Genomic DNA, 17,553 nt, shown 5'->3' with positions numbered 1-17,553 from the left:
TACAATATTGCAAATTAAGCGTCCCTCCTGGAGTTCGTCGAAACAATGTTGCCATCTAGTGTGGAAAACAGCTAATGCAATACAAAATATGTACAAATCACGTAGGCTACTCGTGTGTATTAAAATCTAGAACATGTTTGTTAAAAAAAGGTAAACAGAATGACTAAATAAAAGCTTTTATTTCGGATGTACAAAGTGGTTTTACTTTGACTTGTCATCATACAATCATTTATACAATTATACAATTATGCTTGAATAGGAAGTGTATTACATTTGTTTTATAAAACCTGTTGTAGACGCATTTTCTAGGACTTACTAAATCCATACAAAAATACACTATATACCAGAATGTATACAAATATACCATAATTTAACAGCTGTTACAGCAGAAAACGTAGCTAATATGTCTCACAGGAAATGTCCAAGTGTTATCCTTATTTAACAACAGGGGGTTCATTTTACTCGTTGGGTTTTTATAAAGGTCCACACTCATGATAGGAACTTATATCCTTGAATGTGTTACTCAGTTCCCAATGCGTTAATGTTAGAGACGACTGGGTGTAGCTGCATGAACAGTTCTTCACTTCTGTCCCAGGCGAATCTCCAGAGTTTCTAGCCTATTCGACACAAGTTCAAGTAAACAAGCGATTAAGGAAGATATAAACAAATATTCAGAAGACTATGTTTAAAGATGTCGGCCCGCGGTTTAATGTGTCTCTGGGCTTGAAGTAATGTGGATACGCTGTGTATTTGATGTTTTTTAATAAATCTATCAATTAATCAATACACGGACTGTGAAGGATATTATTCTGGGCGAGTTTCTTCAGCTTTTCCGTCACCTGGTTCTGGAACACCAGCACGTTCTCACACTTACACATCTCTTCACCGGATGGCTTGTCTGGAAATAAAGAGAAATATACCAATAAAAGATATGTTGGGGAAGATAGACATGGAAAGGGTGATTAATAGATGTGAAAGTGCGTTCATCTTAGATTCATAGACGACAGCGTCTTTTCTCTATTCTCTAACTTTCTACACTAGGCCCAAATAGATTTAAAACCACTGTGATTTGCAATAGGTCTACTGTAAGTGCATACAACGGTTCAACATACAACGGTTCAACACACCACTTGTATGGTTTTGGACCGCTCCAAAACCATACAACTTTTCTAACCTCCAAGAGGCAGCAATGTTCTTTTCAAAGAACTGAGCGATAGTACAGTTCTACATTTATGTGGAAAATAGTGAACAGAAGAAAGATCTATCAACATCCAGTGATTCACGATATATATCTAAATATATATTAGATTTACTATATCTCAATCAAAACATAAATCTTACTATGAGGCAGTCAAGAAACGTTTGTACTACTTCACTGTGTGTGGTACTACATCCGGAAGTCAAATCTAATGGAAAAACAGATGACTGTTGTCATTTTCCCAAGGCACTGCACATCCTTTCACCACATCACTAAAAGTACTTACCGGTACCAAGAAACATTTTTAGCCATACAAAGCATAAATCTGCGACACACTGAAGTTCAGTTGAAGGCGAGGACTCCCCATGGTAGAGAGAAACACAACCTATTTGTAACCCTTTTCACTTCTAGTCTGTATTTAGACTTTTTGTAAGTCTTTTAACAACACTAGTAGTCAAGTATTTGTAAAATTGATTCTTAATAGTTGATTTAAGTACATTTCTCATTTGTTCCGCAAAAGTATGAGATGGGGGCTTGTGGCCTAATGTTCTGTTCAACTGGTTGTGGTTACCTTTACATATCCTTGACTTCAGTTTGTTAGTTATTTCTCCCATGCGGCTGAAGTCTTCTGCATAATACAAATGCTTTTCGTCTGGCTCTGATGCAATCTCTCGGAGTTCCTCCTCGATGGCCTTGCCCACTCCAAGGGCATAGATGGTGATACCTGCAAGAGGAGAAACAGCAGACTCTTAGACACAATGCTGTGGAACAGTATTCCTAGAGCATTCCCAAGCCATTGTGTTCCAGTTCTAGAATAAGATAAGTAGCTACAGTCAACGGTTCTTGTGGCTGAAGTGTTCTGTACTGTTGAAGAAGGTGATAGAGTAAGACAGTACTGGTTTTGGAGTTCAAGAACACAATTAGCCATTTTTCTCAGCATATGTGACAGGTTTGTAAATGCTACAGGTGCATTCTAGTCATCTTTGCATGGATGCACATCCGGATCACACAGGAAGTCTACCATTCTGTCCTGACACTTACCGGCATCCTTAGCCTTGGCTGACCACTTAGAGACGTCATCCTGGGATCTCCCGTCAGTAAACACGATGGCGACACGAGCGATGCCCGGCCTGGCACCCTCCTTGGTGGAGAAGCTGTACTCAAACATTTGACGGATGGCCGACCCTGTCATGGAGCCTCGTCCCATGTACTGAATACCGGACACGGCCTTCTTCACCTCCTGGCCTGAGGTGAACTGGGCCAGGGTGAACTCGGTCCGGACCTTGGTGGAGTACTGCAGCAGGCCCACGTGGGTCCCTGCAGCAGACACCTCCAGAGAGTCCACGATGCCGTTGACAAACTGTTTGACCAGCTCGAAGTTGGAAGGTCCGAGGCTTTTGGAGCCATCGATGATGAACATCAGGTCCATCACTCCATCTCCACAGTCTGGCTCTGGCATGAACACGCACACACACGTGAGCCCGCGTGCAAGCACACACACATACACACAACATACAACCAGGAGAACTTGCTTTTGGCAACCCATGGGTGATAAAAGCATGATGAAAATAACTGGAGGTTTTGATGGCATAGGTTAAGTAAAAAAAAAAAACTTTAACCATAACAATCACATCGTTGTGTGTTAACACATTTAGATAAAAGCTGTTCAGTACTTTTGCAACTCTTGCCGTCCTCCCCCAGTATGAATCCTTCGAAGCACTTGCAGCTGTAGGAGTCAGGTGCGCTGACACACAGATGCTCACAGCCGTGGTCCACTGACTGGCACAAGTCTAGACCTGGGATGGAGGAGGAAGAGGAGGAAGGGAGGAGAGGAGGGCAGGAGGGGGAAGAGGAGAGGAGGGCAGGAGGGGGAAGAGGAGGAAGGGAGGAGAGGAGGGAAGGAGGGGGAAGAGGAGAGGAGGGCAGGAGGGGGAAGAGGAGGAAGGGAGGAGAGGAGGGAAGGAGGGGGAAGGGAGGAGAGGAGGGAAGGAGGGGGAAGGGAGGAGAGGAGGAGGGGAGGAGGGGGAAGAGGAGGAAGGGTGGAGAGGAGGAGGGACGGAGGGGGAAGAGGAGGAAGGGAGGAGGGCAGTAGGGGGAAGAGGAGGAAGGGAGGTTGAGTATGAATGGGTAGTGAGTGGTTATAGTAAGATGGGTGTGTTTTTAGACAGAAGTTTGGTTTGAATACATAATACCTAATTTACTTTCACATCCATAACTAAACATTAGAGGGATTACAGTTCAACAGTCCAACCTGATTTAATAGTTATTTTTCTACACAAATCCCGATCATTTGTCTGTGCCTCGTGATGACTCAAGTAGAACATACTGTCTCCCTGGTGTTATGTCCAGTGTGTACATATCCTGTCTGATGACGAAGAGACTCTAAACTCCCTGTCCATTCCAGCTGCACAGCAACTGTCAATCAGATAAGAATATTCCTCTTAATCCGTCAAAAAAGCAGGGTCTGGATTGGAGGATTATCGCTGACCTAACATCCGGTCCAATCAAATGATGTAACACATAAATACCAGGGTGGAAAAACACTGGGTGGCAGAGTTTCGGAAGGGACCGCAGATCCCTGAAGACAGAGTCTACTTGTAAGACAGAGTGTGTCAGAGACTTACTTTTGCAGGTCTTCCCATCTGGTCGAAGCATGTAGCCCGTCCTGCATTTACACACAAAGGACCTGTTTGTGTTCATACACTCATGTTCACAACCATGGGTGCCCAGGGCACAGTGGTCTATCTCTGGAAGGCAGGAGTTAGGAAATAGACGTTACATCAGACGACAGAGAAAGGACAGGAGGATGAGGGTCAGAGAATCATCCCCAAAACATTGAGCTGTGTTCACATTCTCGTCTCCCAAATGTCTGTTTAGTTGCTTCAGAGACATTATCTGAGATTTACATTCAGGAGACAGGTGGCAGGGGCGCCCAGGAAGGGGAGCTGAACTCACTGCTGCAGGTCTTGCCGTCCAGGTTGAGGACGTAGCCCTTCTTGCAGCGGCAGACGTAGGACTCGGGAGTGCTCACACAGTCATGCTGGCAGCCATGGTTCCCCAAGTCACAGTAATCTATCCCTGAGGGGGAATTGTTTAGCTCCAGTTAACAGTACCCACAAAAAGTGCCAACTCTTGACATAAATCCAACTCAACTTTTCTATCATAATAGATGTATTTGATCAAAGTCTAATTGGGTTAGAGACGGGACTTGGCCAGATCAGACAGTCTATATCCAGGTTACAGAGTCCTGAGATTCTAGTACAGCCCTCATATATTAATTTACAGGACGCCCTACCATTTACTGTAACCCAAAGCCAACAAAACCTTTTATTGAATCAAGCGCTTTTCTGTTATGGCTTCTCTGAATTCTGACACCATGAATACACACTCCCCCATATTTCAACAGCTGCTTAGATGATTGGAAAAGCTCACTTCCTTTAGGAAATCTCTCCCACTTTAGTCGTTCTCCCTGGCTTCCACACAGAGAGAGAGAGAGAGAGAGAGAGAGAGAGAGAGAGAGAGAGAGAGAGAGAGAGAGAGAGAGAGAGGGAAAGAGAGGGGGAGAGAGGGAGAAAGAGAGAGAGAGAGACAGAGAGAGAGAAACAGGAGAAGTTTCCAGCTGGGGGTGGGTGGACAGGCAGGCCCCACTCTGGCATCACCCTGAACCCAATAATACTGTGTTTGGATTGGACGGCTCCGGGGACGTCTACCCTTACAGAGACCTGGTTGTGTTGATGCCATTACAGCTAGGGTTGTGGTTAGTTACAGCCAGGTACTGTAGCACTACAATGACAGATCTTTGTGTGTACAGTTGGGCGTTCAGACAGTTCTAATTACAGGTTCTGCTCTCTGGATCAAGAGTAATAGAGAGAGAATAAAAGAGAGAGAGAGAGAGAGACAGGGGGAAGTATATGGGGAACACACGCTGGCTGAAAGGGGACATGCCTACGAGGCTGCAACAAAACAATCAATATAAATCAATATAATAGCATGAGACAACGAATGGATTTTCTAACATCATTCTGCACTACAATGTCTCCCACAGAGACAGAAGGAAGGCAGGCAGGGAGGGAGGGAGGATGCTCGGTTCTCACTCCTGCATGTCTTCAGGTCCTGGTCGAGTTCATACCCCCGCCGGCAGCGACACTCGTACCTGGCCTCCGGCAGGTCGGCACAGATATGGGCACAGCCGTGCTCCCCCACCGCACACAGGTCCTCCGCTATGGCACCCCAAAGGCAGAGACAGGGTTACACCCTCCACTCACTGGTCATACTATTATTGGTGTTGTGACGACAACTCACGCCGAACGAAACATAGTAACATCATGTAACACGGTTGTTGGGAGTTCAGTGTGACGTCGTTGTCGGGGTAACGCAGTAGACCTTGCACACCTTTGCAGGTCTTGCCGTCGGGGTTGAGGGTGTAGCCCTTCCTGCAGCGGCACATGTAGGAGGCTGGGGCGCTCACACAGGTGTGCTCACAGCCGTGGTCCACCACGGAGCACACGTCTGTGTCTAACACACACACACACACACACACACACAGACAGACAGAAAAAAGGCTATATTTAGTGCTTCATGTGGGTCATCAAGAGGGATAGCTTTGGTACTAGAGACTGTGGTGACTAGAGAGAGAGGAGGGAGTGAGAGAGGGAGAGAGAGAGAGAGAGAGAGAGAGAGAGAGAGAGAGAGAGAGAGAGAGAGAGAGAGAGAGAGAGAGCGAGAGAGAGAGAGAGAGAGAGAGAGAGCGCGAGAGAGAGAGAGACAACGGGGCGAGAAGAGAGAAGACAGTGAACCGTCAGGTCCTTCAGACAGAGGACGACCTCCTGACCTCCACACAGCTTGGACTGGAAGACGGAGGTCAGCGTCTCGATCTGGCTGAAGTTGGCCACCAGGTGGACATGATCCGAGTGCGGCTCGCTGCCCATGGACTTCAGCGTGCTCATGTCCACCCTGCCCACCCCGATGGCGAAGATCTGAATCCCCGCCTTCCTCGCCTCAACCGCCACCTCCTCCACCGTGTCCTGAGGCCGCCCGTCTGTCACGATCATGGCGATCCGCGGGATGTGCATGTCCGCCGGCCGCGCCCCCTCCGCCTCGGAGAACGCCGTCTCCGTGGCGTACTGGATGGCGAGGCCCGTCATGGTCCCCGTTGCGAGGTGCTCCATGGCCCTCACAGCGGCGTCCACCTCGGCGTTGGTGCCGTAGGTGCCGAGGGAGAACTCGTTCTGGACCACGCTGCCGTACTGCAGCAGCCCCACGCGCGTGGCGTCGGGGCCCACGTCCAGGAAGCGCAGGATGTTGGCGATGAAGGTCTTGACCTTCTCGTAGTCGTGAGGACGCACGCTGCGCGAGCTGTCGATGATGAAGACAAAGTCCAGAGGCTTCCCTTTGCACGGGCTCCCTGGGAGACACATGGAAGGCATGGAGTTCACGCACGCGTTCACACTCACATGTACAAAGGCTTGGATAGAAAGACACACACACACACAGTGGCGCACTGACCGAGCACACGCACAGAGACATGACGGGCAGACACACAAACTCACACACACGCACATGGCTTATCTGCGGTATTCCATCCCAACACTAAACACACTTGGTACTACCTGGGCTCCTCTGACCGCCAGGCTTGTTGGTGTCCTCAGAGACCTCCCTGCCCCTGGACACCTTGGAGGGCTTAGAGCGGAGTCTGTCTCTGCCCTCCACCCTGGCAGCATCACAGCAGAGCAGGCAGAAGAGGCCGAGAGCCAGGCTCCTCATCCTGCCCGGGGGAGGTACACAGGAACAGGGGACAGAGAATTACCAGCAGCTCAGTCTGAAGGCTGAACACAGCCACTGACAGACATCGGCTGACAGGGGTCGAGAGTAAGATGTTGTGTCAGTCAGACAGCCTGTCAGACAGTCAGTCAGTGGGGTTATAAATAGCGAGGACTTTCACCTCTCCCGCTTGACTACCCAACTTCGGATTTCACTTCTGACTCACAGGAGTTGTCACGGCTGTTCTTCCCAGCGCTGGTCAGGCCTCAGAGCAAAAGCTAGTACCTGATGTGATATCGAGGCTGTTGTCAGAGAGGAAAACAACCCAGCCAGCTCGCCTGGAGTGCTTTGCCATATGACATCTAATGGAGTGGACACCCTGTCGGCTGACTTTCAGATGTTGTGGGGCACAGGTGGTTGGAGTGATTTAAAACAGTTTGTAAGTTGCCTGAGACTGTTCCTCTCTCTGGTCTCGGGGGAGCCATCTTTTCCTGCTCCTGAGTGCACGGTCCATCTCCTACTAAACCTCCACAGCCTGCTCCCACTTCAACACATGCAGGGCCAGACCTCTAGTCCTCTCATTTTCAATTCAATTCAATAATGCTTTATTGGCGTGAATTAGTGAGTTTGGTTGCCAAAGCCATATAAGACTGAAGGAATATATCAAATATTATACATAAATATACTCTCTCACTGAATCCAGGGCTCTTGTGCATTCTGGAACTGTTCCATGTCGACTAAATGTGTTCTAGAAATTAGCAGGCTAAATGAAGCGTTAGAGAAGACTGGTCTGTATTTGTCTCGTGCAGGGTTGGTTGCCACTGACTGAAATACCCTGAGTGGGTATTTTACTAAATCTGTGGTGATGACAACACTGTGTTGCTACAGTGTGTTGTCAAGAATGAGATTCAGCAGAGTTCTGGGGATTTTTACGACTGCCTGTGACCTGGAACTGTCAGGGGTCACACACAAATGAAATGTTAGGTGCTGTTAACTTCTGGATGTGCATTTGGAAGCTCTAAGCTCGAAAACAATTACAGATGGAACCCACAGCATGGTTGTCTATCTGTCTATCCAATCACGTGTTTAATTCTGAGCATGAATGAGTACATAAAAAACTTTACACAGCCTTGTGAAACATCTGGGAAACTTAGTCACCAACACAAGGCAACATTTCCAAGTGTACATTCAAGATGCCACTTCATAAAAAAGTGATTATGTTTAAAAGAACACGTTTCTGAGTGAAACATAGCATTCCAGTGTCGACAGAGAGGCTGTTTTCTGTTTTGTAAACATTGCATTTCTAATGGCTTTTCAGGCTGCTGCAGATGGAAATCTGAGAAAATCCATCTGATACCAGAGCTGCTGGTAAGCAAACGCACAGTGAAACAGGTGTTCAAAAATATTCTGTCTAATTCGCAATTACCTCTACAGATGTAGATAGTCACAACTCTCAAATTAAAGCCATCAGTTAAGAAAGTACATTTATCTAGATTGAATTACTGTAACTGTAAATAACAATTTAAAAGTCATGAATTGCAAGTTGTTAAAGTTAACAAAGCAATGAGACAGCATAATTATTTCCATTGGAATAATGTATCTTACCTTGCTGCCAGAAGAGATGTAGAGATTGCTGATTGAACTGTTCTGTCCAGAGAGAGGTGTGGGAGACCAGTGTGGGTCCACCTAGGAGTTTTCACAGTCTGCAGCTGGACACTCCTGGTCTTGGTAAGCAGATGTTCTTCAGCTCTCTCTCTCTCTCTCTCTCTCTCTCTCTCTCTCTCTCTCTCTCTCTCTCTCTCTCTCTCTCTCTCTCTCTCTCTCTCTCTCTCTCTCTCTCTCTCTCTCTCTCTCTCTCTCTCTCTCTCTCTCTCTCTCTCTCTCTCTCTGTCTCTCTCTCTCTCTCTCTCTCTGTCTCTCTCTCTCTCTCTTTCCCTCTGTCTCTCCCTCTGTCTCTCTCTCTGTCTCTGTCTCTCTCTCTCTGTCTCTCTCTCTTACTCTCTCCTTCTCTCTCTCTATGTCTTCATTCTCAATCTCTGCTGTACACTATATAGCCCCCAACTTCTCCTAACCTCCTCTCCCCCACTCCTCCATCCCTCCATCCCCACCCCTGCATCCTCTCTCTGACGCAATATCTACTCTCTCCTCCCTCTCTTACCCCTCTCTCCAACCTGTTTACTGCGAGTGATGATTGAGTATCATGGACTCATCTGCCTTTGCGTTTGTGTACAGCCACAAGGATGGAACTTGTTTTATATTTTCACTCAGCATCACAGTCTTACCGAGTAGTCAAACACTGAGGTGCAAGCGAACATTTTGAACAATTTGATGCTGACTGCTACCTTTACATACATCATAAGCAACGAGAACTCCTCCATGTTCACAAAGTATAAACTTAACACACAAGAGTTGCTTTAAATAAATGAATACACTAAGGCCATCCTATCTACAGGGGCCACACTGAAGTGAAAAGGGGTGATTGTAACTAAATGGGCTGTCTGCATGACCTCACCATCACCAAGGGAAACGGTAGCAGTTTATGGAAAGAGGTTGTAAGCGGTGCTCTCCACTTAAACTGCCAAGAAAACACTCAACAAAGATGTTATATTCTACTGCTTGTGTGTGTCCAGGAGAAAAAGTTTCCATGGAACTGTTCTCAATGCAAGATAGATAGTGAGGTTTAAACAGATGCCAAAGTCAGACAGTCAAAGACTTCCTCCTGTGGAGTGCTTGTCACACACCAATAGTGAAATGTAATACGACACAACAGTAGCATGTGACCCTAACCCCAAGTAATAACGTTCACAGTGCCGTATAAAACACACATCTAACGTACATATCAATTTCAAATAAAACACAAAAAAGTCTCTCAATGAAATTCTTTTGTTTTTTAATAGACAAATAAATATAGCTTATCTGTGGTTTCATACAGTAGCAGACAGTTGGTTTGATTGTTGTGTCCTCAGAGGATGATCCTCATCTACCAAGCAGCCTGCCAAATGACTTCATCCGGTAGGTCGGCCCGCCTTATTGACAAAGAGGGCCAACGTCAGGCTTAATTGAAAAAACATGACTTTACTCCTTCTCTTCAGTGGACACACCAATCAGATCACATTTACAGTAACAAGTCGAGATTAAATCAAACCTTAAAGTGAGGGGGATGCTAAGTCAACACCATTGATTTTTGCCCGCGCTCACACACACACACACACACCACAGTAACATCTAGAGAAGTAGGCGGGTACATATTCTATCAGATAACAGGCAGGTGCGATTCTTTGGAATCCGTACGGTCGTAACCACACTTCATACATTATCTCAAAAGTGCACCCGATCAGAAAGAAGGATATTGAAAAGGATGTTGAAAAGGCAGTCCAACAACAATTATGAACACGACAGAGTAAGGATTTGGAAGTGAAGAGTGGGTCACTAGTTTACACACAAGTAAACAGGGAGTGTTTTAGTACAGGTACAAGTAAAGCATATACAAAAGTATTAAAAATATATGAGATATTACACTCTAGCACTTACATATTGCATCTCACTCATTTAATATTGCATCATTATATCATTGTATATTTTTTACCTTCTACCCTCCATTGATTTTAGCAAGAAACTGTAGTAGTAGTCTAACAATAGTTGTATCACTTTGACAGAATGGATTAAAAAATGGATATAGGAGTGGGTACATTACATGGAGATCACCTTGAGTGTGTGTGTGTGTGTGTGTGTGTATAAATGTCTGTTTGATCAGGGTGTATGCGTGTACAGTATGTGTGTGTGCAGTGGGACAGAGGGAGGTTGTCAAGTTGCAGTAACAGCGGGGCTCAACTTCATTCTGTCGTGTAGGGGGGTGGAGCGCCCTTGACTGGAACAGCCAGAGTGTCATCGTAGGAGGGCAGCAGTACCTGTCAACACAGACAAGACAGATCAAGCTCTCGATCCATCCCAGTGACACAAACACCATGACAACAACAACAACATAGCACAAACATGATGTTCACTACCATGGATAGGAGTGTCTTTTATATTCCAATCTCTGACACTTTAGGACTGTGTGACGGATAAGTAGGTCTTGGTCTCATTCCTACAGTAAAAAAGGCTAATCCAGAAGACTGTCTCTAGGATTGTAACTGATGAGTCAGACCCTACAGCCAGGTCAGGGGAGGAGACAGTGGCCACAGCAACGGCAGCCCTCGGAAGTGACGCTGCGTTTACCATACTGGCCTAATATAGAGCACCATCACACATGGCAAAATTATGTAACAGAGAATAAGGGAGGGAGGGGGGGCTGAACGGAGAGAGAGGCCAGAGAGAGAGGGAGGTGATGCGTGCGGGCAAGGCTGTGGACATCCACACGCCATGTTTACGGCTTCTCTGACGGACAGACGCTCATCTCTACCCCCCTCCCCCTCACATAATTTGCTATGCAGCCTGCCTCTTCTGTTGGCCAAGTCAGAACAGATTTGGCCCACGTGTTCTCTGTGTGCCAGCGGAGCAGCTACCTTCTGACATGTGTCTGACAACTGGACAAAAAGCCTCTGTGGTCCAGCCCATCCCTGCTGGTGTTACACCGCGCCCACCGCACCCCACGGCGTTTTCATCTCCAACAACAGCTGATTCACGGTAGCGGCCTAAATTCTGTGTTAGACGCATCGAGGTTACATGGGGTCTACTCTGAGTTTCTTCTGGTTTATCTGACCTGCTTGGCCACCACATTGCTGCTTGCAGCTATATTTGTATTCTTATTTTGATTCTCATACAAATGATCCTTCCTAATTCATATTCATGATGAATATTACAGTCAGTAGTGACATCACTACACTACAATAAGATCCTACTGTAGTTCTGTCAGAGTTGGCAGAGCAGGAGCCTGACCGTAAAAGCAGACCCCCAGAGCTCCATGTTTCAGGGCAGTATTTCTCCTGCATGTGAGGGAGCGTGGGGTGACATCTGTGGGGGAAGCAGGGGAGCGTAGGCCAGGTGGCCGGGACTGGGCAATAAGATACCTGCAGGAGGGAGGGAGGGAGTAAATGGAGGTGCGAGGGTGAAAGAGAGATGGGAAAATAGAGTGATAAAGAAAGGGAGAGAGAGAGATAAAGAGAGAGAGAGAGAGAGAGAGAGAGAGAGAGAGGGGGGGGGGGGGGGGGGAGACCCACCATGCTAGTGCACTCAGGCTCTACTATAGCCATATTAATGTGTTTGCCAGCGTGGAGCACCGTTCATACACAACTGAAACTCCAGTCCAACTTTATACTTCCTTCCTCCTCCAACATCAGGGCTTTACAGTTGGAAGCCTGCTTGATGGAATCCTACGCATGTCTATAAAACCCAGACTTAAGGGACAGATTCCTCTTTCCTTAGGCTCCTGAAGGCTTTGTTTCCCTAAGAAATGTGCTCTGACAACAATATCTAGACCAGCCAATTTATGACCAGCCGATTTATGGTCAACATCTGACTCCTTCCTCATTGAAAGCATGAAGCAGAGTAGGTTCCTACATTTCCAGCAGCATGAGCACAACAAAAGGCCGAGCTTGTTATGGTCACAGTGACCCAGAAGCAGGCTCTGTGTAACTTACTGTGGTATCGTTGGTGGTGACGTAGACCAGGATCTCAGTGGTTCCTCGTCCAGTCACATACCTGTAGCAGTTCCACACACAGGCGATCAGGTAGGCCTGCCAGACACACACACAACCACACGGTCAGGACAAATAGTATACATAAACACATGAAAGTCAGACTCTTCCAGGATGAGGTCAAAAATAAAACCTGTTCATTGTATACACTGTTTGATTTGTTTGCTGTCAGTTTGTAGTCTGGAGCACAGATACTTTCCAGAACACAGTGGTCATTGTGTGTGACAGTGTACGGCCTAACCTTAAGCCTGAACTCTATTTCCTCTACCCAAGGAAATAGCAGGGTGCAGATGTCAGCCTTTATACATCAATGGAGAAGCTGTTCCAAAGCTCCCCTGTCTATGAAGACTCTATCTCCCAGCCAGAGTAGGGGGGTGTAGAATTCACTCAGGACTGGCACAAAAAACAAACTCTGTGTGTTTTCTGACATCCCGACATCATCAGTCTCACAGCAGAGGCCACAGCCAAGCACAACACCATCTGGTAAGGCCATCGAGCCGTCACCACCAGGACAGGGCCTGGCCCCTGTGGCCCTCTGCCGGAGCCACCTCGACGCATCAACACCTCTATCACGTGCACGGCCTCCGAGAGGACCTCTTCCTCTCCGGCAACACGTCAGGGGAGCGCTCAGATACGGCAGTGAAAAGACACATTCCTCACATCCACCTCACACTTAATCATTGGTTGCTTTGGCGCACGGTTCACTTCTAACACTCTGTGTGTAGAAATTGGATTATTGCATTTGACCAGAAACTGAATCCAAATGGCATCTCCTGTGACACTGCTGGAGTCTCCTTCTAGGCTAGTCAGAGGGATAGAGGAGCCCATATGAGCATTAAATTAGTCTATAAATGGGACAAAAACCTTGGTGTATTAGCCAGGCTCTAACAAAAGATACCCTCCACAGAGACACAAACTATGATCTAAGTTGAGAATGATAAACTCTTACACACTATTTTCCTCTTTAAGGAAATAAAATTAAAACATTAAAAGAACTATAAATAGGTTTTCTTCTGAGACAGTTCTGACAGAACGTTTGGTGTTAGGTGTGTGGAAGCAGTAGGTGACTGACAGGTTCACCAGCGGGGCTCTGGCAGAAATTAACAGGCGGTTAACAGACAGAGGTGAGCTCTGTATGAATCTCGACAAATGGGCACTGTCATCAGTACCAGGTGAAAGCTGTCCAGGGTTTCCAAGAGCAACAGCACAACAAAGCCCTGCATCAATGGCCCCCTTTCTAGAGTTAGAAGGAGGGCAGCAGATCCAGAGATTCCGGCCAGGGCCTCAGCTCCAGGGTTCCCCCACTAAAATAACTGGAATAATTACACAGACGACCACAATTTTCCTCTGTGATCTATACAAAAGTGTGCCTTACTCAAAGCCAGTCAACCACATCTCTCTCCACCCTTGTGGTACAGGTAACGCCAAACCTGTATAATACTGTTCATCACTATGTAAACACCCAGGCCTACTCACCTCGAGAACAGATATGAGGCAACGTGTTGATAATATTTTCTGTGGTAGGTCAGACTATATATACAGTCATCAACCTTGACATTCATTTCCATAATATGTTTAGTTATTAACTTGTTCTACTTGTGGGTTGCAGGCAGACCACTTTCCCAGTCAAACAAAGGTCCAAGCAAGCAGGAAGTGTTCAATTTCGGGGGGCAGAAGGTACCTTGAAGGCCAGGATGCAGCTGATGAACAGCAGCACGATCAAGACCAAGCACACGTTGCTCAGAGACATGATCTCATCTCGGTAGGGGAAGTTATCCGGCTGACAGGCAGAAGGGAAGACAGAGGGATTAGAGAAGACGTCTAGCAAACGAAAGCATCTCACCTCTTACTTTAACCTTGTAGATGTGCATAGAGAAGTGGAGCAATAAAGGGAGAGAAATATAGAATACTCTTGACCCCTTTCAGGAATTAACTTTAGCATTCCTTATAGAACCTATTTATAATAGAATTGCATGTAAATAGATTGTATGTGTTCTATTCTGTCTCGGAGGTTAAAGGAGATATCCTCTCACCAGCTGTAGCAGGTAGTCCTGGATGGTGTTGGGGTACACCACGATGCTGACAGCCACCAGGGTGTTGAGAGCAAAGTCGAAGATCTGGTAGCAGAGGAACGGGACGATCCAAGCAGCGTGTTGCTGTGTAAGGGAAAACATCTGAGTTGAGACGCCAGGGAATAGCATTATAGAGCACTGGAGAAGGTGGATATTTCTAAGAATAGAGAACACAGAGAATCCAAACTCTGCTCTTTAACTAGAGCAGAGGATGTAAATCAGCTGGAGGCTAGTCTCTCCAGATGGAGATATCCAGATCGAGTCTGTAAAGCAGAATATAACCCACGCTGTTTTCTTACTCATTCGGAAACCCAGCCACTGGCCTTGGGTTTAAATCAACGTTTACTGCAACATTTTCAGGGGGAAATCTGGGTATCCAGAATACAATTAAGAAGTGTAAAGTGTGTTGGCTCACCTTGTATGCTCCGTAAGTGGCCATTCCACAGATCAGTATCATCAGCAGAGAGATGGCCGAAGCGATGCACATATCTGTATCAGAAGAGGAGGAAATTACATCATGGTCCCAATACTAAACTCTCTGTGTGTGTGTATGTGTGTGTGTGTGTGTGTTTCTACCTCTGTGTCTGACAAGGACACGGTGTGCATGACAAGAGCTGCTCTGTCCAGATGTCCTCAGATGAGACCAGTTGTGACCTCATGTGATTGCATGTTTGCTTCACCAGCTAAAATCTATACATACACTCCTACACACTGCTAAGGTTAAGAAAAATGTCTCGTATTATTTTTACATCGTCACAGCCTTGATGTTGTCATGGCCTGATTATCCAGACATGTTTGTCACTGCTGTGGCACACAATAATTGTGTGTCAAAGTGTCTTTCTCTAATTTACTTATATAACTAACCACAGTGTGTGTGAGTGTGTGTGTGTGTGTGTGTGTTCTCATGCTCTATCCTTGGGACTGATTCTATTGATGTCCACCCGCTCCTGCTGAAGCAGGCCTTTGGCAGGTCGAGCACTGTCCTCATCCTAAGAGCCCTGGATCAGTTTCACTTCAATGAACACACATGGTGGCGTTTCTAAACACGGGTGGATTGTTCATTAATTAGCTGTATTGGACCTGTAAATCAATTGACTGTAATGTGCAGTATCAGAACACATCCAGAGGTTTTAAGAAAAGAAAAGAAATAAGAATACGTTTAGAAATAATAACCAAACTACCCTTCTATTAATCCACTTCACTTCTATCTGTGCAAAGCCAGCAGAGTACTTATGCTATGCTAGCCTGTGTGCTCCTACAGCCTGTGACAGGGAAGCCATGTTCTAACCAGAAGCCGGGGATCACACAGGGCTGTCTAATCCCTGGAACTGGGACAACGCTCTGCCTCATCCAGACGAGCCCTCAGCAACCGGCCCACGCCACATCCTCCCTGGCAAACAAAGGCTGCCCTAAGCCTCCGACCTGACCCAGGTACAGCTGATGAAGCAGGTTTGACAATGCACTCTGCAGATGGACATTAGATACACATGCTGGTGGGCTGGAGGAGCTTGTTTGATTAGAGTAACATAGACCCTGGCCTGCTTTCCATGATAGAGGGTGATCTATATGGTGTCCCAACCCCCCAAACGGTGTCTTCAGGAGTGAGTATAGCCGAGAGCCCAGACTGGGACCTGGAGCATCCAAACAACATGGCCGCCAGCAGCAGCTACTTACTGGCATCATCCATGACGTCCATGTCGTTAGCGAGCTCAGCGCTGGTCAGGTGATACTGGTCTGGATCACCGAGGGCTGTCAGGAGGATCAGCAGCACCACCGCGTTGATCAGCTTAACCACAGGTAGTCAGGCAGACAGACAGGCAGATGGGTAGGCAGGCAGATTAAAAGGAGACAGACAAGGAGACAGACAGAAATTGACACAGAGGCAGGAAAGTAAGCAGACAGACAGAAAGACAGACAGACATGTAGGAGGGGACAGAGATGATTGAGATGACTATTAATAAGATTAATTTGTGAAATTCAAAACATTTATTCTGAGAGCCCTCACTTGCTCGACAGTAGAGATTCAAATGACATTATAAAGTCGGATGGTGTGTAGGCATAGGGCACTGAGTCATGGGTGCAGTAAATTATAGGATGGAAAATCCCCTGTTGCATGCTGATACATGCGACTGTATCTACCTGACAAAACACCTGAGCAACCTGACCTAATTAAAATTGTATAAGAAGGATTCTATTTTTCCATTGGTGTTGAATTACATTGAAACCCTTCATGGACTCTGAATGGCCTAGACCAGACATTTTTATAAAGTGAAACAATTGATGCCTGATTGACAATATATTAATTGCGTTACCAATCACTATAGTCCAAAATCGAAATATACTTGACTTATTACCGTTATCAAGAAACCAGCTGCTATTAACTGTAATGTTCTCTTGTAATTAGTATCAAACAAAGACAGTGTTATTAAATGGCAGTAATCAAGTCAATCGTTACGTCCATAATTGCAGGTAAACCAGGCTCACCATGTACCAAATACCCAGGATAACTGTGCCTGTCCGGACATGGCAGCAGAGACAGCAGCTTGTAGAATACCAGCGGTCCCACGGGGAAAGCATCATCTTGCAATCTCTTTATAGATCACAGCTAAATTATCATTTACAAGCTAAGTATGTGGATGGTTATGATGATAAAATCCCGTTATTTCCGTTGGATGTTCAGGTGTTCCCGTCTATGACTGCCTCTAAAGCGACCGCAACTGCTGTCAACCGCGCAGTTACAGCACTTAACTCCGAGTCAGATTGACAAACAATGCACCATGTGACCACCTAGATAGGATCAGACAGACGGTGATGTAACGCGTCAGTTCGAGAACAGATTCCCCGAGTCGCAGGAATATGTAACGATATGTAGTAGCTGCAAACAGGA

General features: G+C 46.3%; 2 protein-coding genes across 2 annotated transcripts; both read right to left on the bottom strand.

Moving 5' to 3' along the window:
- Window positions 1-162: 162 nt before the first annotated feature.
- Window positions 163-8,915, bottom strand: LOC134023223 (matrilin-2-like). The gene is made up of 12 exons (XM_062465172.1): window positions 8,564-8,915; window positions 6,808-6,962; window positions 6,030-6,602; window positions 5,591-5,713; window positions 5,293-5,418; window positions 4,154-4,276; window positions 3,823-3,945; window positions 2,872-2,994; window positions 2,240-2,650; window positions 1,770-1,922; window positions 806-898; window positions 163-636 (listed from the first exon to the last, which is right to left on the bottom strand). The coding sequence occupies exons 2-12, from the start codon at window positions 6,959-6,961 to the stop codon at window positions 581-583; spliced, it is 2,058 nt and encodes a 685-aa protein (XP_062321156.1). The 5' UTR covers window position 6,962; window positions 8,564-8,915; the 3' UTR covers window positions 163-580.
- Window positions 8,916-9,831: 916 nt separating this feature from the next.
- Window positions 9,832-17,423, bottom strand: LOC134023237 (lysosomal-associated transmembrane protein 4B-like). Its single transcript, XM_062465192.1, has 7 exons — window positions 17,151-17,423; window positions 16,341-16,452; window positions 15,082-15,155; window positions 14,628-14,750; window positions 14,276-14,374; window positions 12,538-12,633; window positions 9,832-10,866 (listed from the first exon to the last, which is right to left on the bottom strand). The coding sequence occupies exons 1-7, from the start codon at window positions 17,244-17,246 to the stop codon at window positions 10,792-10,794; spliced, it is 675 nt and encodes a 224-aa protein (XP_062321176.1). The 5' UTR covers window positions 17,247-17,423; the 3' UTR covers window positions 9,832-10,791.
- Between the last annotated feature and the right edge of the window lie 130 nt (window positions 17,424-17,553).

This window comes from Osmerus eperlanus, chromosome 7 (assembly GCF_963692335.1).
Source record: "Osmerus eperlanus chromosome 7, fOsmEpe2.1, whole genome shotgun sequence".
NCBI classification, from domain to species: Eukaryota; Metazoa; Chordata; class Actinopteri; order Osmeriformes; family Osmeridae; genus Osmerus; species Osmerus eperlanus.
The sequence above is the reverse complement of the archived record's forward strand: the minus strand, read 5'-3'. Positions and strand labels throughout refer to the sequence as shown.